The sequence below is a fragment of the Sprattus sprattus genome (genome assembly GCF_963457725.1).
Source record: "Sprattus sprattus genome assembly, chromosome: 4".
NCBI lineage: Eukaryota > Metazoa > Chordata > Actinopteri > Clupeiformes > Clupeidae > Sprattus > Sprattus sprattus.
Window position 1 is genome coordinate 22910794 of NC_137923.1, and position 25000 is coordinate 22935793.

The 25000-nt window shown below is 42.6% G+C and overlaps 1 protein-coding gene across 1 annotated transcript in view; it reads right to left on the bottom strand.

Moving 5' to 3' along the window:
- Nucleotides 1-25000, bottom strand: part of stox2a (storkhead box 2a) — a gene marked incomplete at both ends in the record, with an annotated part of 69712 nt that overhangs the window by 10100 nt on the left and 34612 nt on the right. Inside the window, one exon of the mRNA XM_080837823.1 lies at nucleotides 8691-8843. Within this exon, the coding sequence (XP_080693949.1) occupies nucleotides 8691-8843 (153 nt within the window). The remainder of the gene's footprint in view (nucleotides 1-8690; nucleotides 8844-25000) is intronic.

The following is a 25000-nucleotide window of genomic DNA, read 5'->3' on the forward strand; positions in this document are numbered from 1 at the left end:
GTATGTATGCAGGGGCGGACTGGGGGGAAAAAGTGGCCCGGGAGTTACTGTCAGACCGGCCCACTCAATACACGGTGCGCGGCCCACTAAGTACACAGCGCGCTGCCCACTCAGTACACACCGCATTGCCCACTCAATGGATTGCACGTATCGGTCAGTGGCCTACTGGGAAAAATACCCATAGACTTAACCATATTTTGGTTGATTACAAAGAAATTACATCATATATGCTTGTTTTTTAATAACATTTGGATCCACCAATTTGCCTGGATGGACACATGGAATTAAATGATACTGGCTATTGTAACACTCCAAGGTAGGTATAGTTTGCAAGATGAATAGTATCAGATCAGATCAGATGGTTATCAGATCAGATGGTTATACGTATAACTACAAAGCCTATTGGTTAGTACACTCAAAGCGTATTAGATAAATATACTTGAAATTAGTGCTGTCAAACTATTACAATATTTAATCACAATTTTTTGTCCATTATAAATGTCCCTTCATTTATTTTGTATCCATTTATCCATGTTTTATTCCAGAATCATCTATCTAGATAACATAAGTGTTGTGAAACGCAAGCTTTACTTGGCCAATTCAACACCTTTAGATAACATATTAACAATCTATATAACATATTAACATTGTTTATAATGTAAGTGTTGGTGTAACACAGTGATTTTAGCATAACAAACTAGCTGGTTAACTTATTTGACACAAGTTACAGTATTAGAAATGATAAGATTGCCCTATTTACAACTACCACCATGGATAGCTTGCTCATCGATTGTAAGCAAGTGACTACAGCTAACATGTTAAAATAGATAATCTCGATGTTGAAAACAGCTTGCTTATTTTACCAGATCATAACCGTCTCAATTTAAGACATACCGTTAGCTAGGCTTGCTGTAGGGAACGTTACCTCATCTGTGAATAGCAAGCTAACATTTGTCAAGGTCAACGCCACATCTTACCTTATCACTGTCACCAGTCAGTGGTTTTCCAAATAAAATGTAGGCTAGAGTTGACATTTAATAACACCTAAAACTAAATCAGACTGACGGAAGAGATTGACAGAGGCAGCAGCAAGCTGTGCCTCATCCGTGTTAAGGGCTAGGGCTGACTGCACACCAGGGTTGCCAGGTCTGTGTGACAAAACCAGCCCAATGGCCAATCAAAACCAGCCCAAAACCAGCCCAATGGCCAATACAACCAGCCCAAAAACCAGCCCAATATTGTTCCTTCAAAAAATTTTGCGCGCTTCGCGCGCACAGACTGTGTTAACGTGACAGCTAGATAGATAGTAGTATATCAGCTAGACATAGATAGTAGTATAGCAGCTATCAGCTATGACGGCTTGATAGATAGTAGATATCTATTTTTTTTTAGCGGTGGGTCTGGGAGTCTCGTGGCAGACTGAGAGCATGGTGCTTGTCTGTATGTGCGCGTGTCCCACGTCGCGTCACATGCCCCGTGTGTGTACGTGCTGATCTGGTAGGATTTGGGTATAAATAAATCATTTGATTTAAAACATGGATTTGCATTCATATAATTTGCATGCAAAATAGGTCTTCGCGAACCAGCGGACAGAGAATTTAACCCGCGGCAACACTTCAAAAGAAGCCCAATTCCGCGGTAAAACCGCGTACCTGGCAACACTGCTGCACACGTCAATACGGTTGCGTGTCCTGGCTGGGCTTGTAAGAATCCCAGAATCCTCTAGGCCTACCTCAATCGGCACAGCTGAGAACACTTCGGCTGTGTAAGAACCAATTTTCAGGTGTTCATTAATAACATAGAGATATCAAAGTCCGTAAAACACATTTAAGAAGTAACGTAAAAAAAAAAAAATCGAAAAAAAAATCGAAAAATAGTCACCATAGGTGTGAAGACAGATTGTAAGTAAGAGTATAAATTTCAGTCAGTGCTTCCCATCTCATGGATGTCTTAGAGAAAACTAGATTAATGTTGTCTTCAGAAGCTATGAAATATATTATACTGATATGCGCTGCGAGTGGGCCTGATGGCGGTGGGCCAGTTGATGATTATGATGGGCTGGTGTATTGGGCCATCGGCCCACCGGGGATATCCCCGGTATTCCCGATGGCCAGTCCGCCCCTGTATGTATGTATGTACGTATGTACGTATGTACGTATGTACGTATGTACGTATGTACGTATGTATGTATGTATGTATGTTTGTTTGTTTGTTTTGTATGTATGTATATATGTGTAGCAGGTTGAAGCTACCTGGCTTACTCCTCCCAGCTATTTAGCTTGCTTCGCAGTGAGTGGCTCTGGGCAGTTAACTGCAAGCCAACCGCGCTGTCTAAGCCCTTTTATAAACCGGGACTTTTCTTTTGGCGAGTGACGTCATCGGCACCCAACGCTTGTCTTGCGTACCTGTCCATTGATCCGACGTCTGACTTGGTGATCCGTTCCACCATAGCGCCACAGGTATGACTGGCACCCTTTGTCTTTCTACACATTGATATCATAGCGTGGGATTATAGGAAATGTTTCATGTTGTAGAAACTCCCTGGCTACAGCAGCCCCGTCCTCGGCAGAGTGGGCTCTCGTGACTCAACGCCGTTAACCATAGGTATGTTGCATCATTGATCATTAGTTGAGTGGTTAATGTAGGACCGGGTTTTAAATAGATCTTTTGTGTATTTCAGGGAGTGCTATTTAGTTGGGGTGCGGCCGCCAGTCGGCTACATCGGCGCTGAACATCTGCTGCTTTGCTTACATCTTCTTTGTTATGGCCGTCTGATGCTTTATGACCTAGCTTACTACTTGTGTCTTGCTCCCGTGAGCAGGTGGCTAGTTTGTGGCACAGTAGTTCGCTCAACTGTGTTCTCTTACGTCAGTCCCTGTTTGGGGATGTATGTGTGTGAATTCCGGTGTAATTGAGTTACCCTCACTCATTGTTTTCTCTGTATATTCATTTCTTTGTTTATTTCGTTACACCCTTGTCTGGAGGCCTTTTCCTATGCTGTGGAAAGCCAAGGGGATTGGCCAAGTTATTTTGTGATTAACCTTTTTGTTTGAACTCTTTTTGTTTTCCTTGGTTTGTCCACACTGACGGGGAATCTTAGAAGTAGCTGACCCTCAGTGGGACATGTTTGTTTCATTATTGTTTTACATTAACATTGTTTGGTTGGTTTATTTGTGTTGCTCGTTTTGACTCACTGTGTGATTGTTAAACCCCTTTGCATCAGCCTAGTACTACCTCCGGCTCCAGATTAGGTGGTCTACAAGCCACCTTGCCATTGCAATTGGGGTGCGAATAGACTACCTCTGTTTAACCCCCTCCTGTTCCCCCATCCTCAGGTGCTGGGAGCTGCCTGTGGGAGCAGTGGCCGTGTGGTGGTGGGTCCCCTTGAGTGTGCAGTGGCTGTGTGTGCACCTAGTGTGGCCATTTCCCTTGCTGTGTTTGTGTGTGGGTGAACTCGGCACGTGTGATTGGGGTGATTCCTACGGACGCTCATTGCTATAGCCACTAGCCTCCCACCGGTAAGCTTCAGCCCTCCCTCCCCCTTTCTGTGTGTGTGTGTGCGTGTGCGTGTGCGTGTGTGTGTGTGTGTGTGTTGTTTGCTGTGGCGTGTAGTGCATTTGGTTGCTGTGACTCCCCAATGTTTGCTGTGACTTCCCCCAGTTTGCTGTGAGACCCCGGCACTTTTTGCTGGTTGTGCTTTTGAAGTTTTACAAATAAAATCTTATTTTTTATACTGGACCACTGTCTCTGGCTAATCCATCCATGAACCTGAGTGCCTTATTAGAATAAAATAACTAATTCTTTGGGTGTAAGTCCCATCGTGGCGTAGTCTGCTCCTTGCCCTATCACCTGAATCTCCACCTGCCACATATGTATGTACCATGTATGTATGTACATATGTTATGTATGTATGTATGTATGTACCATGTATGTATGTACATATGGTATGTATGTATGTGCGTCGTGACGCTCATTTTTTGGTGAACATGAGGATGAAATACATTTAAAAGTGTTAACATTTGAGAATAATCTATCAAATCACTTTGAAACATCATTTTCTTCCAGACCAAATTCTAAAAGTTGGTGAGAATATTAAGAAAATAATGGTAAAAATGTGGTGTAACCATAAAACGTAGTAACAAGTAATAAAACTTGCTAAAAAAAATTGAAACTCTCTTCAAACAAGCCTCTGATATACTTTGGCATAATCTTACACTTGCACTTTTTAAAACTAATAATAGTTATGTAACATCATTGTTCGGAATATTTTAATTAATATGGGGAATCATGTCTGCCAAGTCAACCTCTTGAAATGTCAAGTGGTGTAACCGCATTTTAGAAGCCATTTTCTAAATATTGTGCCAGAAGATCATGTCACAGAGAAGACCCCTGAAGAACCTAACTGCTATGTCAAGGTTAGTACTCTCTCTAAAATTTGCCTTATTAAGCGTTTTTCAGCCATGGTCAGGTGACATGCCAAGTGGTATGACCTCAGTAAAAATATAAATAAACCACAATAATCAAAGTGACTCTATTAAATGTAAAATATGTCTTTAAATATTCACACTGATGTTAAGTGTTGACATAGTCATCCTAAATAATGCCTGCAGATTTTGGTTTTAAATTGAAATGTCAAATGGTGTAACCGGTTACACCATTTGACATCTTCCTGTTTGAGGCCGATTTGATCAATTTAGGGCCAAAAGCTTTATTTGTGATCCTGATTATACATTTTCTTATAGTTGAAATAGTGACTCCTACTGTTCAATATTAACAGCAGGTTTAAATGTAATTTTTTGTTTTGTTTATTGATAGATACATTTTTTTGTATGTTTAGTTGTATTTATTTATTTATTTATTTAATGAATTATTTATTTATTTATTTAATTATTTATTTGTTCAATCATTCATACATTTAAATTCACATTTCTATAATATATTGTATGTAAGGAGACAGAATTTTTATATACAGTGGTGGCCAAAATTATTAGAACACCTGACAGATCTGAGAATAATTGCCATTTTTTTGCCTCCAAAACATGATTTAAATTCATAATGTTCATGAAACATGCAGATGGATGTTCTGAGCACAACAAATATCTGATGAAGTGAGTCCTACTGTTTTTATCCACTTTTAACTTGAATATGTGGTACGTCCACCTTTTGCATCAATTACAGCAGCACATCTCTCTGGCATAGAGTCAATATATTTCTTGAGAACTTCAACAATAATGTTATCCCATGCCTTCTGCAACTCAAGCCAAAGGTTTTCCTTGGAATTTACAATAGATCTGTCGAGTTTATTTTCCAACTTGCCCCGAATTTGCTTGATTGGTTTGAAGTCCGGACTTTGAATGGGCCGGTCCATAATTTTCAATGTTCCAGCAGATTCCTTGTCGCCGGTAGATCCGGCAAAAGTTAAAATAATGTTTAGGGTCATTGTCCTCTTGGAAAATAAATCCAGGCCCAATTCGACGTCTCCAAGAAGGAACTCCGTGCCTCACCAGAATGTTGTGGTATGCTTTTGTATCCATGATGCCATTAATTTAGCCAAAGTCACCTGTTCCTGAGGCTTAAATTACACCCCACACTATGATACTACCCCCTCCTTGTTTAACTGTTGGCAAGAGACACTAATCTCTCCCCCTCACTTCGTGGAACATACACGCTTTGCTTCTTGCCAAACTATTCAAACCTGGACTCATCAGTACACAACACTTAAACCAATCTTTCTTTGTCCGTTTCTTGTATTTTACAAATTTCAGGCATTACACTCAATTGTTCTCTTTCAGTAATGTTTCTTTGCTGTTATTCTGCCAAAAAGTCCTTCTTCTCCCAGTTTCTGGCGGACAGTTCTTGATGACACTGTTGCAACATTAGTCATTGTGATGTTTATCTCGTCACACAGTTCTTGTAAAGTCTTTCTTCAGTCCTGAAGAATTTTGAGATGCTTCACTTGTGTGTCTGAGTTCCTTTTTGAAACCTCTCCCCTTTCGGTTCTGGTGCCATGGTGGTCTAAAGTGTACTTTACAGTGCTTGGACTGCATCTCAAGTCCTTGGCTATGGGGCAGTAACTCCAGCCAGCATCAAAAAAAGCCTTTATTCGAACCCGTTGCTCACTCGTTAGCTCCTTCTTCACCTTAGCCATGTTCAAAGAGCAACATGTGCTTCAAGACTGCTTCTAGAGGCTTTGGATCTATACCATTTGGTGGTGTGGCCTCAGTGACAGAACCCTGATGTTACCAATCACTTAATGAGCAGGATAGGCCTTGTACATTCAAAAGAATCGCCAAGCTGTGTCCTAAGACTCTTGCATCACCATCAATTTAACCACAATAACACCTGACAATGATTACACAAGTAATTGGGCTTCTTCTGTGCAGGAACATGATTGTGTGACATTGACAGTGAAATAGGCCTAGCTTGTTTTTGTACGGAAAATGACCTAAATCTCATTATGATGGCTCTATTCTATGGTTTTTAGAGCATAATGATGACTTTGTAGATATTGAATTAGTTTTTAGGGTATTTTAATGGCAAATTCTACAAAAAACAACTGAAAACTCTTAAAAATGTCTAGTGTTCTAATAATTTTGGCCACCACTGTAGATCTGGACATAATGTAAATGCAAACAATAAGCTTTCTATCCTCTTGTCCCCTAACAGATGCCACTTTCAACCAAAGAAAAAGTGGCTTGCCATAGGCTGGTATGCCTCATATCTGGTAGGCATTCAGTCAATGGCCTAGCCAAAAGACAGGAAAGGTAGTACAGACATGCTGAACCTGACTCTTTCACTAAATCTGTCAGCGGATGACGGCCCTCCTCAGAGTATTGCATCAACTGATCAGTTTGGTCCTGTTTCTTCACTGTTTTGGTTAATGTTTTTAATGTAATATGAAAAATAACATGAGAATATATTAAAACATCTAATTCATTTTACCTTGGCGATTACTTATTTGTTTTTCTGTGTCAATTGCTTGCTCTTTGGCTGTAGAAGCAGTATGGTCATTTGGTGTAACCGATTAATGTCAATTGGCGTAACCAGTATTTTTCACAAAAACCATTAGTTCCGTATTTTGTGAAAAATGGTAGAAATGTCATATAAAATACTATGAAACCAACAGAAATGCAAAATATACATTCTAACAGTCCTTGGACATGTTGTTTTAACAGGTTTAAAACATATTTTTTAATTGGCATCTTGCCAACCCTTATTTGTCACTGACCCATGTATGTACGTAATGTATTTACCGTATTAAGACCTGGGAGTGAGTGTTCGTTAATTTACGTCTTTGTGTGCTTGTGTTTGGATAGTGTTTGTGTGTGTGTGTGTGTGAGTGTGTGTGTGTGTGTGTGTGAGTGTGTGTCATCAGAGAGCCGCAATTCTCTAAATGTCATATTTTATTATAACAATGCTTCTGATTTACTATCGGCCGTCACACTCCGTGTCCCATCTCATAAATACCATCCCACCTGGGAATTGTGTTGCAAAAAAAAAATAAAAATAAAGGGGAAGGGGAAAAACAGTCTGAAGAAAAAAAGAGAGCTGTTTGACACATCTCTAAAACTCCTAGACGACTCTGCTATTGTACTCAGGCGCCTACATGGACAGCTCCAGAATGACATCACTGAGATACAGAAGCAGTGTCAGCGATTGTGTCTCAGTGAGGAGAAGGTTGCCAACAAGCACTGGCACTTTGAATACAGGAAACAAAGTTGGCAATGAAGTAAGCTTTCAAGTATGACGCAGACAACCACTGCAGAGCAATAAAACAAGTTATATGAGCATAAAGGCATTCATAACGTGAGCACTTTGTGGATCCTTAATATCTGTTTGAGCATATTTGTGTCTGATGGTATATGTGATTACGTTGCCCTGTTCTTGGATATATGGGACATTTTTGACACATCTTCCAATATAGGGATAGCTGGAAAGGTTTTTTTAATAAAAGACCATCTGTATTAGTACACTTTTTGTGTTTACCCAAAAACTCAAAGCTTCTTCCACATGGACATATGATATGGCAAGGTCAATTTTTTACTGTTTTGCTGGGAAATGTGTACACCCACTTCCTAAACAAAGTTGAAAACGTGCCTTTATCACTCGAACCTGAGTCGCATGACGGGAGATAACTGGTTAGGCTTTGGTTGTGGATGGTGGCTACTGCTGGTTACACCTACAGGCTTTTCCTCTGTAACCTGCTCTCCATTATGACAAGTGCACCACTGCATATTATACACAAAAGGAGCTTGAATCACTGCCGCTACTTTGATCTCCACCTTCACATAGCATGGGACTGACTCAACAGTCAACTGTCTAATCCTCCCCATCCACATGCACAGGTAAACTATGTCCATTTTGTCTGTTGCAAACAATGCCGTTTTCAGGTCTATTGGGTAGCGAGTGATATTGGCCTGTTTGTAGCCCTCAAAGAGACCCATAACTTGAACTGATGCTGACATGCTGTGAATGTTAACAAAGCCTTCTTTGTTTTTGGGTCATTACACATTGGACGTTCGAGCCAAACTGCACCACAATTGTCTCCCGACAGCCTACACAGTCATCTGAGTCTGACCCCTCTGAAATGACCCCAGACTTAAAATAACCTGCCATGGTCCCAAATAAGCAGGATACCCTGCCATGTTCATGCCGTGTGTCCGGCCATCGGAGGGAGAGAAGCTGATTACCTGGGAAGCAGGTGGCGAGATGTTCCATGAGCGCATCCTGAGTGACGGGCTTGCGGGCCGAGTTCATGGCTGAGATGGCCAGACACAGGATCTCCCCCAGCGGAATGAACTGGGACTGGCTGATAGGTGACATACTGATGGGAGACACATCACCTATAGGGAGGAGAGAGAAAGAGAGAGAGAAAGAGAGAGAGAGAGAGAGCGAGGGAGAGAGAGAGAGAAAAAACAGAGTTAACTCAATCCCTCTTTCATAAAGTTGCAATGCGAGTGGATCCTAACTTTGAACTTTAAAGGTTTTATCGGACTGAAAAGTTCAACACATGATGTAGCCATGGAGTTTACAGTAAATAGTGCGAAAAAGCATTTATGTTCCCAGATAAAAGATGATGTAAGGCAAGTTTATTAGCAGATAAAAGAACGGAGAAAAACAAGACTAAAAAGGAAGAACATTTGTATACCTTTATTAATTCATTATTAGTGGTGGGGGAAAAAATCGATTCACTTCAGTATCGCGATATTTTGCGTTCGCAATTATATCGATACAGTAGCGCAACGTATTGCGATATTTAATTATATAATTATGTGTTTTACTTTCGGGTTTTCTCCATTGGTTTTCTCTGACTTTACTCTGATAATATTACATTTCCATATTACAACCACAAGGTGGCGCTTGTTGCGGTGCTTTGATGACGTGCATTAAACAACAAATTAGGTGGTGCTTTGTTACCTTGCATTCAACAAATTTAAATGAAAATGGCTTCACCATCTCAACCGATTGTACACGAAGCTCCGTCTTCTTTTAAGTCGAAAGTGTGGCTACATTTCGGTTTTTATCGAAAATGTAATACTAGTAAAGACCTTGACATGCAGTTTGCCATCTGCAAAGAGTGCCGGATGAAAATTAAGTATTGTGGAAATACGACGAATTTGAGAGTGCATCTCACAAGGTACCATTTAGAGTTAGCGATAGCGACCCCTCATGAGGAACGACCCAAAGTTGTCCTACCCGCAAATCAACGCACCTTGGACCAAACTAAAGTGATAAAGTTACCTCAAAACTCCGAAAGGGCAAAGAAAATCACTGAGGCAATAGCCTACTTCATCCCCAAAGACTTACAGCCTTACAGTGTGGTGGAGAATGAAGGTTTCCAGAATCTGCTAGGCATACTGGAGCCCAGGTATGTGATCCCCTCACGTAAATATTTTACCGACACTGCCATCCCCAAACTCTACAGCGAAGTCAAAGAGGAGGTAAATGGAACTTTAAGTTTAGCCGAAGGAGTTGCTATAACTTGTGACGGTTGGTCATCAAGAGCTACTGAATCCTACATGACCATAACGGCGCATCACATCACGGATGAATGGCAGCTTTTAGCTCATGTTCTTCAAACCAGGGCGATGCATGAGAGTCATACCGGGGCTAATGTGGCTGAGGTGCTGAAAACGGCAACCGAAGAGTGGGGCATCTCTAACAAGCCGATTGTTTTGGTAACGGACAATGCGTCCAACATGGTAGTGGCTGCGCAGGTCGGGGGCTACCTTCACGTGAAATGTTTTGCCCATACCCTCAACCTCGCCTCACAGCGCGCACTTAAGCTGCCTGCTGTCGCTAGGTTACTGGGAAGAGTCCGGAGAATAACCACTTTTTTCCACCGCAGTACAATCGCCAACTCCATGTTGCAACAAAAACAAAAGCTCCTGGACCTCCCCACTCACAAGCTGAAGACCGATGTTGTGACTCGTTGGAACAGTGGCTACGAAATGCTTCAGCGTTTCTTGGAACAACAACCAGCGATCTGTGCTGCTCTGTTGTCCTCTGACGTCAGGCGGTCAGGAAGTGATATTTGCACCCTCAACGAAAATGACATTACAGACGCTGAGGACATAATGCAGGCACTTCGACCGATGTTTGTAGCCACAAAAATAGTTTCAGAGGAGAAGAATCCCACTTTGTCCATCATTGCTCCAGTGCATGCAAAGCTGCTAAATGACACACATCAGGCAATGGGGGACAAACCAATTGTGAGGGACATCAAACAGGCAATAAATCAAGATCTGCAGAAGAGATATAGCACTGTTGAGGAGAAAAACACCCTCCACACAGCATCGGCCCTGGATCCACGATTTAAGTCACTGCCTTTCCTGACCACAGATGACATCAGTGCCACATATTCCAAACTGGTTGTGGAGGCAGCCAGCCTTCAGGTAGGCTTTAATGAACTACTAGTTTATTATTTAGTTATTATTTTAAAATATCATAAAGGAGTTTACAAATGATTTATTATTTATTTATTAAAACCAAGCCTATGTTCATCTGGCTACTTTGGGTTATTTTCTTACATCTGTTTTAATTGCATTGAGCATTCCACAGCTATTCCAAACCTGAGATGTTTTTTCTTTTAACATCAAATGTTTCTCTACAGCCCACTATTAGGCAAGAAGAGACCAGCAGTGCCTCTGGAATAGAAATGGATGGACAGGATCTTGAGGTGCTTGAAGAGCCACAACCTAAAAGAAGATCTGGGCTAGCTGATTTACTGGGAGAAACATTTTCTACCACAGCCCCACTGAAGTCAGCATTTTCCCAAGCTGAAGAGGAAGTGAAGAGATACCAGGAGGCTTCTCCACTGCCACTTGAAGAAAACCCTCTCAACTGGTGGAAAGCTCATGAGAAAATGTATCCTTTCCTGGCCAAACTCGCCAAAAGATACCTGAGCATTCCAGGCACAAGTGTGTCTGCTGAAAGGGTGTTCTCCACTGCAGGGGATATAGTCACAGCCCAGAGGAGCACTTTAACATCTGAGCATGTTGACCAACTGCTTTTTCTGAGCAAAAATGCCAACATTCCAAAATGAATTTAACATTTTGGTTCATGACCTTGCAGCCAACTAGACTGGACTCTAGCAGTTCACATTTTTGTTTATTTTTCTCAAGTTGATTGAAGCACTGAGTTACTCTTATTTATATGAGTATTCTAAGGTTTATGTTACTCTATTAAGTCTGCTTTGTGTTACTCTATTGTACTTAAATAATTTTAATTTATGTGCTGGGAGCTCAGCGTTCATGTGAGAGGTCACCTATTCCGAAATAATTACAACGGTCCTGTGTCCTGAACGTTCAAGGACAAAGTTTTGCACTACCCTCCTAAGTTTTTGCACTGTTGTTCACATAATTAAATGTGCCATTTGAAGTGAGTTGAGCAGTCTTTTTTTCCTCTTTTTTTGCAATGTCTTTGAATAATATGGGGAACATGAATCGCAATATATCGCAGAATCGAATCGCAATACTTGCTGTATCGCAATATATTGAGAATCGCAATAATATTGAATCGTGGCCCAAATATCGCAATAATATCGAATCGTCAAATTTTTGCCAATTCCCACCCCTATTCATTATACTGTTAACTGTTAATTTCATCACTGCATTGATGAAGAGATTCTATAGTAACTAAGTAAGTGGGCTAAGTAACTTTGGGTGTCATCAGAATAGCTAAAATAAGAAATGTTATTGCCTTTATAGATGTGTCCAAGCGGGAGCATCTAATGGTTGAATAATAAAGGTCATAAAGACTATCCCTAGATGACATCACAGGTTTCGGATGCACATCGGTGTTGGGACGTATTTTCCAATGACAGTATGAACTGAGCAACTAGATTACCAAACGTGAAAGTCCAGTCCAATGTTCCAGTCTGTGTAGTAGGATATTTTAATCAGTGTCAGAGGCTGCACTAGGGCTGATGTTTTGCCTGTATTGGTATTGAAAATGTCACTTAACACCTTAATTACAGTTACACTGACAAGTTAGATGTGTTATAGTTACAGGGCTCTGGTTGACACGCCAACCTGACAAAAAAGTTGTCAAAGCAACTATTTGAAATTAGTTGGCATGAAATCATCAATCAACAAATGGTAGATTGGAGATGGCAATCGTTTAGTACAGAAGCATCTAGATTATTCTTTTTTCTTAGCAGGAGCTTTATAGATAGAGATGGAGCGGGCACAGAAGAGCAGACATCCTGCAGGACAAACAACACAGGGACCATATAGAATGGATAGAGTAAGCCTTAAGAGACACCACATTCAAAGATGTAGTAGGTGAAAAGGAACCTCTGTGTGTGTGTGTGTGTGTGTGTGTGTGTGTGTGTGTGTGTGTGTGTGTGTGTGTGTGTGTGTGTGTGTGTGTGTGTGTGTGTGTGTGTGTGTGTGTGTGTGTGTGTGTGTGTGTGCATGTCTTGAACCTTCCTCCTCCCACAGCAAAGGGCCTGCTCTGACCCCCCTGGCTGTGTCGACTCAGCGTAAAGCCCCCCCTGTGCTTTGGTAGGCAGCTCCCCATGTCACATTGATCCCATTTACACTCACATACCCCTCACTAAATGCACTTCTCTTCAAAGATTATATTACCCTCCTCACTATTGTTTTATTGAATCAACCTCCATGCTGCTAGATTGCAATCACTGCAAAACAACTGGAGTACAGCCTGACCTTGTCCTGAAGGGCAAATGTTATGCGCTCTATCTCTCAATCTCTCTCTCTCTCTCTCTCTCTCTCTTTTTTGTGGTATTTTTTTTCATGTGGGGGTGAAATAATACAATAATACTACATAAATATTAAGAGTCTTAGTCTAGTCTGCGGCACTCTCCTGAGAGTAAGTCAGTAGGGCTGAATGGGTATGGCTTGCAGAACATAACGATTCTCGGAAAGTTCCATTGTAGAAAAGAATCATATTGTCAGTTTATATTTCACTCTGACACACACTCATAGCTACTCGCAACTCACAGCTGCCTGCTGTTGACCACAGCATGGTAATGTTAAATGACCAACATTTAGACAAAGCCTTTGGTTGAAAGATGGTCTAAGCTGTTCAGTGATGTTTGTGTCAGTGATGTTTGTGTCAGTGAGGTGTCAGGTAAGAATGATTAGCAAAATGAATAATTGATAATAGATGCTAGAGTTTTAATAACAATAAGGGCTCTAACCTCTTCTGATAAGGCAAAACTAACAATTCATAAAAACTCACATAGGTCAGGAAGGTGATGCATCAATAGCTCCATCATTCAACATAACAAACACGATTTTCAACAATTCTGCTTTATCAAAATCTAATAATCCCCATAACCTCTACAGTCTTTTGCATATACAATTCAGACAGATCTGCATAAAAGCAGCATTGCAGCTTAGCGCTGCGCTGGGCTACAGACATTTCTGTGGAAACTGTCTCTTCAGCAGGGAGATGAAACTCAGCAGAGCTGGAGTGCAGGTCCAGCGCGCCACTATCAGCACTGCAGGATGCGGGGAGGGAGGGTGACATCATCCACATGGAGGGAGCGAGCGAGCGAGTGCCTGCCCACCCGGCTGGCAGGCTGTCAGAGAGCCATTGCTCACCGCTGTCCTCTCAGCCTCCTGCTCCACACCACTGCCTCCTCCACACAAACACACACACACACACACACACACACACACGTATGCAGGAACGCACACACACACACACACACACACACACACACACCACTGCCTGAACAAACAACAGACCCCTTTACCGAAGCGACGAAACACGCACACACAACCACATACACTACAACTGCATATACAATCATTCACTAAAACTACCACAAATTACCACCATAGTACTACTGTGGCCATCAAGGTATGCGCTTACAAAAGATCACACGTATAACACGCATACATAACCTCAATCTCTGCTCATAAACCACTGTCCATTTTCTAAGAATGTCTTTGCTCTTGCCTCATTGTGAAGAGCCAGACTCATACAGTCAAGGTCTTTTTCTATCTATGGACAGGCGAGGACATAGAGATGCAAAGTGACTCTGTGTTATTAACATGAACGTCGAGATAGCGAGATAACCAACCATTAGTCTGACGCCTGAAGTTATAATATGCTGGGCGAAGATTTTAGCCCGCCTAAGTAACATGCACACAATGAGAAGGTGAGCACAACGCAGTTTTTTAGAAAATTAAAATATTTTGGAGGTGTACTCCTCACAGATGATAATAGTTATGTATTCAATTAGTCAACATGGTAACCGTTAAAAAAAGCCAGGAATGTAAATTAATGAGGGCAATGATATGCCATGACAAGCTTTAAGATCCTCTGCTTCTTCAGCCTTCACAAATCATTCCTACTGGAGTCTGATATACTTTACCAGGAGGTGACCCGGGAGTCCAGAGCTTGCATGTGGTGATAACCCACATGCCCGACTGCCCAAAGAAAGAAGTCATGAGAAAAAAGTCAAACCTTTCACCTTGCCTCTCCCTCTGACGAATCATTAATGATATAAACAAGCGACAGTATTTACGAAGATTAAAATTTCTACTGCACTGCCGCATATTTATTACCAAGTATATACCAAGTATATTACACGTGAAAAAAAAAGAAACTTAAAAAATAAAAATGAACCAGTTCTTCAGCCCATGCGGTAAGAAAGAGATGACATCAGTCTGCCAGAAAAACCTGACGTAACCACTTTTATAATATCTCAAAGACACATTGACATCTCAGGGGCAGAGGCAGTGAGTGAGTCGCGAAGGCAAAAATAAGTTTCTTGTTTCAGAAATCCTTCTGACCCTGTTGGCTTGAGACAAACCAAAATAAATTAATGTCAGCATTTGCAGCGATCTAAAATGTATCCATGCTGTCTAGACGGAAAGGATCCAGAACACCGCAGACTGTTCCAACAGTTCTCTCAACGGAGGTCTGACCAGCCACTGAACCTCGAGTCCTTCCTCCGGCACTCACTCACACACACAGAACTGAAGGATTAACACTGTTGAAGCTCTATGGAAAGTAGTGCATTATTAGAAGTTTTACTCATATAAAGAGATATACGCAAAGGAACATGCAAATAGCATTTCTAACAAAGATGACACTATTGGCTGCTATCTGCTGGACCAGATTTCTTCAGGCACATCATCTACAAAAAGACAGCGTGGAGGAGGAAGAAAAAAAAACTGTTTTTTATTCACAGAAAAACCCATGTAATAGTAAATATATCACTCTGGTTGACAATTACGTCTGGAAATAGATGCTTTCTGTCCCCACCCCTACTGTATACTTCAAACACGCCACCTCAAAGTAATACCTCATCATCCATCATGTCACGTGACATCGTATGACGGCTGCTCACACCAAACTAGCAGCGTGCAGAGCGAACCAGAGCAGGAGAGGCTGCGTGACAGGGGAGGGAGAAAAGGGAGAGAACGAGAGACAGAGAGACAGAGAGAGAGAGAGAGAGAGAGACAGAGAGAGAGAGAGAGAGAGAGAGAGAAAATAAGATATTCAGTACCTCAGCCCCTCTCTCAGCCCTTCCAGGTCTGAATCCCAGCAGACTGAGAAACAGCTCCTCGGCTGCAGCCTTTGAAAAAGCACAGTATTTCCTCTGGGCTCTTTCCCAGCATGCTCTTGTCCACACAAAGACAAGAGAGGTGTGACCAATCACGTTCAGGCTCACCATGCACCGTTTTTTCTAAGCACCCACCCATTATTGCCTGTTGACACACACACAAGACACACACACACACACACACACACACACACAAAGAATCTCTCTATCGCCCTCTCTCTCCCACCTCAAACACACACACACATACACACACAACACACACACAGGCAAGCTAGTGGGCGGCCTGCTAAACTTGTTGTCATGACAACGCATCCCAGATGCTCCCTCTTGTTCCTCGCCCGCTTGTTACACACACCCCCCCCCCCCCCCCCTTTTAATTCCACCACTTCTTCCTTCTTACTCAATCGTGTTAATGAAAAATTGAGGATGGCACGTTGGCTGCTAGACTCAGCAAAACTAAACCGCTATACCCACTTCCCTCAGCCCCCCCCCCCCCCCCCCCCCCCCACGGCCACTCCACACACACACACCACAAGCACCACATCTCATCCCTCTCTCCTCTCTCTCTCGTTCTCCCTCTTTCCCTCTTTTATTGTGTCTCTCTGACAGAAGAGATGCTAAGAGTGGGTTGCGTGTGTGTGTGTGTGTGTGTGTGTGGGGTGGGGCAGGCGGGGTCCTCTTTTGTTATCTAATTAAAGACGGAGAGAGCCCCTAAACAACCTCTCTATGGGGCAAGCAGAAGGAATGAAAGCGCAGGCTTAATTACTGAGGTTACAACAGAGAAGGAAAAAAGAGAGAGAGAGAGAGAGAGAGAGAGAGAGAGAGAGATGGAGGGAGGAAATGACAGAGGAAACATAAAATGGTAAATGAGATGCTATGCTAAGAACAGAGAAGACAGAGGGTATACGATCTGTGTATGCATCAGGTGTGCGCGTTTGTGAGCGGTGACTGTGTTTATGACCCAACCGCCGTCACACCTCCGCCGAGCCAAGCTAGCTCTCGCCTTTGTGCTAGCTGTTAGCATTGTTAGCACCAAAGAAGTGACGTCATCTGGCGAGCAGGAGAAGGAGGAGGAGGAGCATGACAGGAGGAGAACAGAGGAACAAGGAAGAAGGAGGGGAGAAGAGGGGGGGGATAGGGAGAGGAGAGAGAGGAGAGAATAAAGGTGGAGAAAAGAGGAGGAGAATGACTGCAAAGGAGAAATGCGGAAAATGTAAAGCAAATAGAATAGGGGCACGGAGGAGATGGACAGAAGTCAGAAATGAGGATGAATTGAAAATGAAAGAGAGAAAGCGGGAAGCGTGAGGTAAGGCAGAGAGAGACCCCCGGAGTGAGACGACAGAGGTGGAACATCCACACCCAGTTGGGGTTAGCTGATACACTTAGCACACACACGCTCAAACACACACACACACACACACACGCCTCCTCTTTCTAACACAGCAACACACTTATGGTTGGAGCCCAGTCACTGATGCAACAGTTGACAGAGCCACTGTAAACAGACAGACTGATCCGCCCACCTGATACTGGCTAATAAGGACACAGCCCTTAGACACTTGGTTAAGATGGACTCCCAATGACCTGCAACAGCATCCCGATTCCCACATCCCACTGGCGAAATGGCTCCTGAGACCTACAACCACTCTGCACCTCCTAGAGCTGTCCTTTGTACTGCTTCCACTGCTTCCACTGTGAGCACTGTGCAGGCAGGGTTAGGGAAATAGGCTGATTTCAGACCCTTGAGAAAAGCAAATTACAGGTAAGACTAACCATGGGATTCAATACGACAGCTTTTTTTCTTGCCTTTTGTGGGTGTGTGTGTGTGTGAGTGTGTGAGTGTGTGTGTCTGTCGATGTGTATGTGTGTTTGTGTGAGTGTGTGTTTTCTGTCGATGTGTGTGTGTGTGTGTGTGTGTGTGTGTGTGTGTGTGTGTGTGTGTGTGTGTGTTCGTGTGTGTGTGCATGCAGTATGCAGTGCATGGCGGGACGGATATGAGGGCAATTTTCGGGCAAAGCGTTAGCATGAAATGGCACCCCAAATCCAGGGGAACGTTTTGCTTTGGCAGCACTAACGCTTGGAAGGAGCTCTGTCGTAGCCGCCGCCGCCGCCACCACTCCTGATTCCTGAACACAATGACTGCCTTATCTTTGTCTCACTCCGCCCGTCTCCTTCCCCCCTCCCTCCCTCCCTCCTCGCTCTCTTCAAACGTTATCTCTTGCTCTTTCTACCCCTTACTCTATCCCTCTCTTCTCTCTCTCTATACCTCTCTTCTCTCCCTCTCTCTCTCTCTGTCTCTGTCTCCTGCCTTGGGTTCACGCTCGGTTCAATGTGACACTGAGGCTCTGATGTGCAGCAGCGTCTGGCTTGTATTCGGGCCCCTACCCTGCACCGCCTCTCAGCCCCATCCAAACGCATCCTGTCCCCACATTCTACCGCCCACCGCTGACGGGCAGGCGCCTCTCTCTGGGGTGTCATCTCATCAAAAGGCAACTTAACTAGGATGAGTTCTCTGAGCTGGTCTGCTGCCGGAGACTGACACAATCACAGAGGAGTTGAGCAAAAAAAAAAAGAGAGACTTCGGACCAAAATTGCAAAGTTTTAGATAGTGAGAGACTGCGAGAAAAGGAGAGGAGGGAGGCAGCCGAGGGAGAGAAAGAGAGAGAGAGAGAGAGAGAGAGAGAGAGAGAGAGAGAACTTTTCTGCCTACGTGGGAGAAACAAGAGGCCTTACGGAGTTCAGACATCATTTTAAATCAGCATCCATATAGGTCAGTGATGTTACCGGGAAAATCCTGATATGAAGCCTTTCCTTGAGTGTGGGAATCTGTGGTACCCAATCCTTACAAGGAGGTTCTTAACTCTTAACTCTCAACTCAAAATTCCCTATTTGATCTTATTCCTCATACATACTCTATGTGAAAGATCTCCTGAGCTTTGAAACAAAGTTGTGTTATGTGTGGTAGAGTCAGAATCTCAGTTATATGTTTATGGCACAAGCTTTACACCACACATCATCAATCACATGTTAAGCTCACAGAAACACAACGCCTACACTGCATGAACAGAACAAGAGTTTACATTACATTGTGATTAACATCCAATTACAAACCAGTGCAACTGAAAAATGTCATTACTTCTGAAAACGACACAAACCAGGCCTTGCTTGACAGTCTGGACGTATGGGAGACTGTAAAAGTAGACCCATGCAAATCCAAAGCAGACCATGTGAAGGACACTCACCTGAAGTTATACAACTGTGTATTTGTGATTAACGAGTGTTAGAAGGTACACTCATGATTAAAGAGAAGGACATGCACACACATGCTGGGAGCATTTTTCTTTAAGAGCGGGGCTCTGTGTGTGAGGATATGTGAGAATATGTGTGTGTGTCAACCACCATAAGGTGTATTCACAAGAAATCTACTTAAATTGTCACAACGGCTTCAAGTCCCCTTCAGTTTTATGGAACAAGATCATCAAAGATTTAGTCTTCATGAATTGGTGTCATTCTACCCCACGGACACTTCAGAGGAACAAATGATGAACAAGTGTGTAACAAGTTTGTAAACAGGGCTAAGGCTTTTTTTTTTCCTAATACCCAATTTCCTAATATCATGTACCTTACCAAGCTCTCTCTCTCTGTCCTTCAAAAAAGGGCAACAGAAATACTCATCAAAGATAACTTTGATTTATAAACCATCCCAACCTTTAAGCCAACCTAGCCAACAGGCTCCTGGCAGGAGGATCATATCTGACCCATGTGAAGTGCATGCAATGCCTCAGTGTTATTCTAAGAGGGCCTCTCACTCTGCTCCCCTTCCATCAAGCAGCAAGCTGTTGGCCTTTGAACTCATTTGAATCACAGAGGAATAATGACCCTCTGAACTGCCACGACAACCAACAGCACACTGCAGCTAACATGCCCTGAGCACCACCGCGACAACTGGCCTCCTTTGATTGACAGATAGGACTCCACCCCTTCACTTGACCCTGTGTTATACCCTTGGAAATGCCCATGTATTCTGCACAGGACAAACACAAGAGGACAAACAATTCCAAGGAATGCTAGCCAGTGCCAAGCTAGGTATGCTAATTGCAAGGGGCAAAGAAACACAAGAGAGAAAGGAAGAGACGAAAGAATAGGAGAGAATGACAGAGAAAAGGGGATGAGAACCAGAATCGTGCAGAATTGATGCCTAAAGAAAAGAGATGTTCTGAATCGGTACTTATATTTAGCTGGCGCCTGTGAGTGTGTGAATGATGTCATCCTAATTAAATTCAGGTTGAAGGTGTTGTTTCACGTGAGGTAACACTAGATGGTGGTAGGAAGCAGACAGACTCACTGCGGGCAACACAAAAGGGAGGAGGATGAAAAAACAAAAATGAGAAATTGAAAATTAACAGACATTTTTTTGTTGTCTCCATCTCACTCTCAACATACCCTTTATTGTCTCCTCAGCTCATTTACTGTCTGTTCTTTGGCATCAAAGACACCTGACTAATTCTGAAAATCTGGCAAACCTGGCATTTATTTAACATTTGCATCAGCATCTGTTCTGTGCTGTTTTCATGAATGCCATGATTTCATTTGACACCGCTGCATGAGAGCCTAATCACCCAACCATCAGCCGGGCCAACCGAACCTGCTTCATCAACGCCTTCAGAGCCACAACCAAACCATGCTGCGTGACAGAGGGGAGAGGAAGGGAGGGGAGCGCAGAGCCGATAGGGACAGGGGGGTGCTGGTCACCTTGGTGATGCGCGGGGTAAACACGCTGGTGAATGTTAGTGTGAGGTGTGTCGGGCGCGAGCATAATTGGTGTGCAGATAAAGTGTCCTGCTCACAATGCGCCGGGGGGAGTGATTTGTTGGGCAGCTCCGCTTTGTCTGCTGCTGAAGGGCCCGAGTGTCCGTCGGTGCAGCGGATGTGAAGATTTACAGGGGGCAGTTTCCTGCCGTAAAAGCCCTAACTCTACCTCAGCCTCTCCTCTACTCTCCTCTCCTCTCCTCTCCTCTCGCATGCCCACTGAAGAGAGATGACCTCCTTTTCTGTTTTTTTGAGATGGGACACAAAGGATCGGTCTCCATGACAACAACCCAGGAAAAGTGTTTGCTTGTGCACGTTGATGCTACTCTCTCCAGTGCCATTATATGGGGCAGGAAAAGCAAACCAAATTCTGACCCCCTCCGATAGACGCCGATGTAATGCTGCACAGGACTGAAAGCAAAGAAAGCCCCTCACACGCAGGGGCGTCAGAGTCAGAACCATGAAATGACTACTCTTCCTCTACAGGACATTATGACCTATGAGCATAATGAGACAGAAGAAAATCGCAGCAGACACGTCACAGAGACTCATTCCCTCTCTCTCAAACTCTCACACACATGCATACATACAAAAATGATCTATTTCTCCCTCTTTCTCTTTTCTCTCTCTCTCACACACACACACACACGTTACGTCATATGTCCCAGATGGCAACCCTGCAGCTTTTTGCTTATGTCCTACTCCATAAAGACCCCACCCCTCTGCCTCCATCCATAGCTCCTCCTCCTCTCTCTCTTTTTCTCTCTCACTCTTCTTTCCTCTCAGCAGCTGTGATGAAGAGATCTAGATTAGGGCTATGAGCTGTACAGCACTCAATGCTGCAGGGCTGTATTTTATGACTATATGATGAAAAAGGTTATGCAAAAAAATATATATATACTGTATATATATATTTTAAAGCAGAATCCAGTTTCCTACTAAGAAAACGAAACTAAATAACTGTAAAAGGCCTGGAGTGAGTTTATCTCCTTTGTTTGAAAATATTTGATAGGCTTGTTCTGCTAATGCTGGCTGCGAGCACAGCCATGCCAAGCTGAATGGAAAGGTCAATAAAATGGGAATGAGAACTCTGATTCATGCCCCCAAACCCAACATTTTCCACAAAAAAACCAGCAGAGGTGAAAGCCAGCAGACTGACCTGGTGGGGTATCAGGCACATGTCTGTACATGTCCATGTCATATTTCTTAGAATTACAGTATAGTTGTATGAGGAAATGCCCTCACACACTCGCTCACGTACACACACATACACACCATGGATAAACCCATACGATGGGGTCGTACTGGAGTAGTGGTCAGTGGAGAAGGGCATGGGGACACTGCTTCATGGGATGCCTACTGTGGAGCACCTGGCACAACCCCTGCTCACTCTGCTGTGACCTAATAAGGGCTGGAATCAGGCACACTGTCTGTGCCAGCTCTGCCTAAGCCCGGTGGCATTGCCAACACACACACACACACACACACACACACACACACACACACACACACACACACACACAAAAACACAGAAACACGTAACACACACCCACACAAATACCACACCATCCATCAATTACAACTAGTATGCAAAACCTCAAGTCTTTGTATATTGAATTCATAACCATGCACTTCTTTTTGCGTTTTTAAAGGTCTATAAATGGCTTCTGCTTAATGATATTACAGACTGCAGTACCATCCTGATCCGTGAGGTGTCTTCCAACACTAATTCGACCAACCTTGACTCGGACTACTTTCACAGATGTGACCACAAAAAAATCAATGACTTCACCAACCAGTCATTCAATCAGGCCAATCGCCTAGATGAGACAGAACAAGCTAACCAGAGCAAAGACTAGACCGGTGTAACACAGTTCATGGCAACCCCAAACGAACGGCACTGAGTGCAACCCATCATAGCACTGACTGCAACCCATCATAGCACTGAGACCATGTCCTAACATGAAGTTCACAGTCGGTTGAATAAAATCACAAAATATTTGACTAGGGGCTGTGAAACTTGTTGGTGATCATATTAGGCGTACAATATTGTACTGTTATGCTTTTGTGCTTAAAGCAACAGTAAGGCAAAACAACTGCACAGTTGATAAAAAGCCTGCTAGCTTGCTAACTGATATATTTAGGAGATATATTTGATGAATTCACAGGATACCCAAACATAAATGACAGAAAAAAGCTTGTGTGGCTGGTGGGAACGACAGGTGTGTTTATCAGTTCTTCACATGACCATCAAAGTGAAACTGGGGATGTTCTAAAATCTAGTTACCTATACAAATAAACTTTACAAAATTGGTACATACATAATTGGTACAACGTACATAATGTCTTTACGGTGTTTTTCCGATCATTTTCACACTTCTCAATACCATGTCCACTTTTTCAAAACTCTTTACCCAGTGGGCTTTACAGACACACACCTCAGCACATCAATTAACCTTTGTTGCAAAATGCACTACAGCCATCAAAATTCTTTATACTTCACCCCCAAAAAATTATTTAGCCAGACCTATAGCATATGCTCTTTTCCATTAAACTATCTCATCACTCAATGCACAATGAACTTAACAACACAGAAAACTTGAAGCATTGCACAATGCATATATTATGTGTTGCTGTATCCTCTATTTTTGCACAGTTTAGTGTTGCATTCCACAAAAGAGAAAGACGTATGGGACCTTCTTCATATTGTAATACAAATAAAATAAAATAAAGTGAATATGAAATTCAGCTATATGCTACAAGACATCTCCTTGTCATATGTTCTGTGTACAAAAAAATGGATGCAGTACAGTACAGTTACTAATACAACAACACATGAGGCTACCACAAGAAGTGGCCTGCACCCCTAATGCTGATCTGTGGTTTCCTTTGAATTTAGAGTGACATTTGTATGAACTTTTGAACACATTTACAGTACAGCATCATTCTCCTTTGCCTTGAATATTTAGAGAAAAAAAACATAAGCACATCTTATCCACCCCTAAAATCCCCCATATTCCACAAGTATTGCAAGGCAAACAATTGTTGATTTGTTGGTTTGTCACAATACTGTAGATACCACTTGAGTGTGTCTAGCAAGTCACTGACAGGTGAAGGTCATTTTTTCTCATTGATAGCCCATGACTTACATAATAGTAAGTAATACAGCTGAAATGTCTTCAGCGACAACTACATCTATATTTTTTCCTTCATTCATGCATATTACTGTACTGAACACTTTTGTACAGTTGGTAACAAGGCTGCAAACAAACAAAATGAAGCAAAAAACAAACTACATTTTCAGCCAAAATCTGAATCTGTGTTTTTTCAAGTGTATAATTTCATTTGTCTGACAAATTACAGTATCTCTCCATCTACACTGATCTTAATTGTATCTGGTTTTAAAATAAAAGTTAACTGTTTTGAAAAGAGATTCTGAATGTCGGCAAATGTATGTAATTGCCGGAGTGGTGAGCATTGACTGGTATCCATGAATTTCGGAGGAAGTGGTTATTGAATGCATTTTGTATCTAAGCAATGGAAAAAGTATCCACAGTTTAGTTCACATAGTCTACTGATATGCTGAATGTGTTAAGTGTATTGAAATAAATGTGAAAATGATTGGAAAAAACTGTAACATGTTTCCTCGGTTTGATGTCGGCACACACCTCTGAAACAAAGGCAACATAAAGAATATGGCCAACTTTACGGACATTTCAAGATGGCTTTAAAGCAATGTCATCTTAACTTTAAAGAAGAGTCAAATACACATCTATTTATTTTTGTGTTAATAATCATATTGATGCGAAGAGCATCACTAGACTGGCAAATACATGAATTAAGCACTACTGACTTCTCATGATCCATGTTCACGAAACTTGACTGGGAAAGAAATTAAATTAGAAACTAGCACTGCTACACCGAAGAAGCCCACCTCCTCAATCACAGACCCGTTCTCAGCCGATAAAGTTCAGTGTTATGTAGTTGTTTTTTTCCTCGTCAACAGACAAGGTCACCACACGATAAAAATCAATACCAGTCTGCGTTTGCGTATTGACTGGTCTGTCCTGCTCAAGCTGCTATAGTCAGAGAGCACAGGCCACACGTATCAGCACTGTATCACCAATATGGATCCATGTCTAT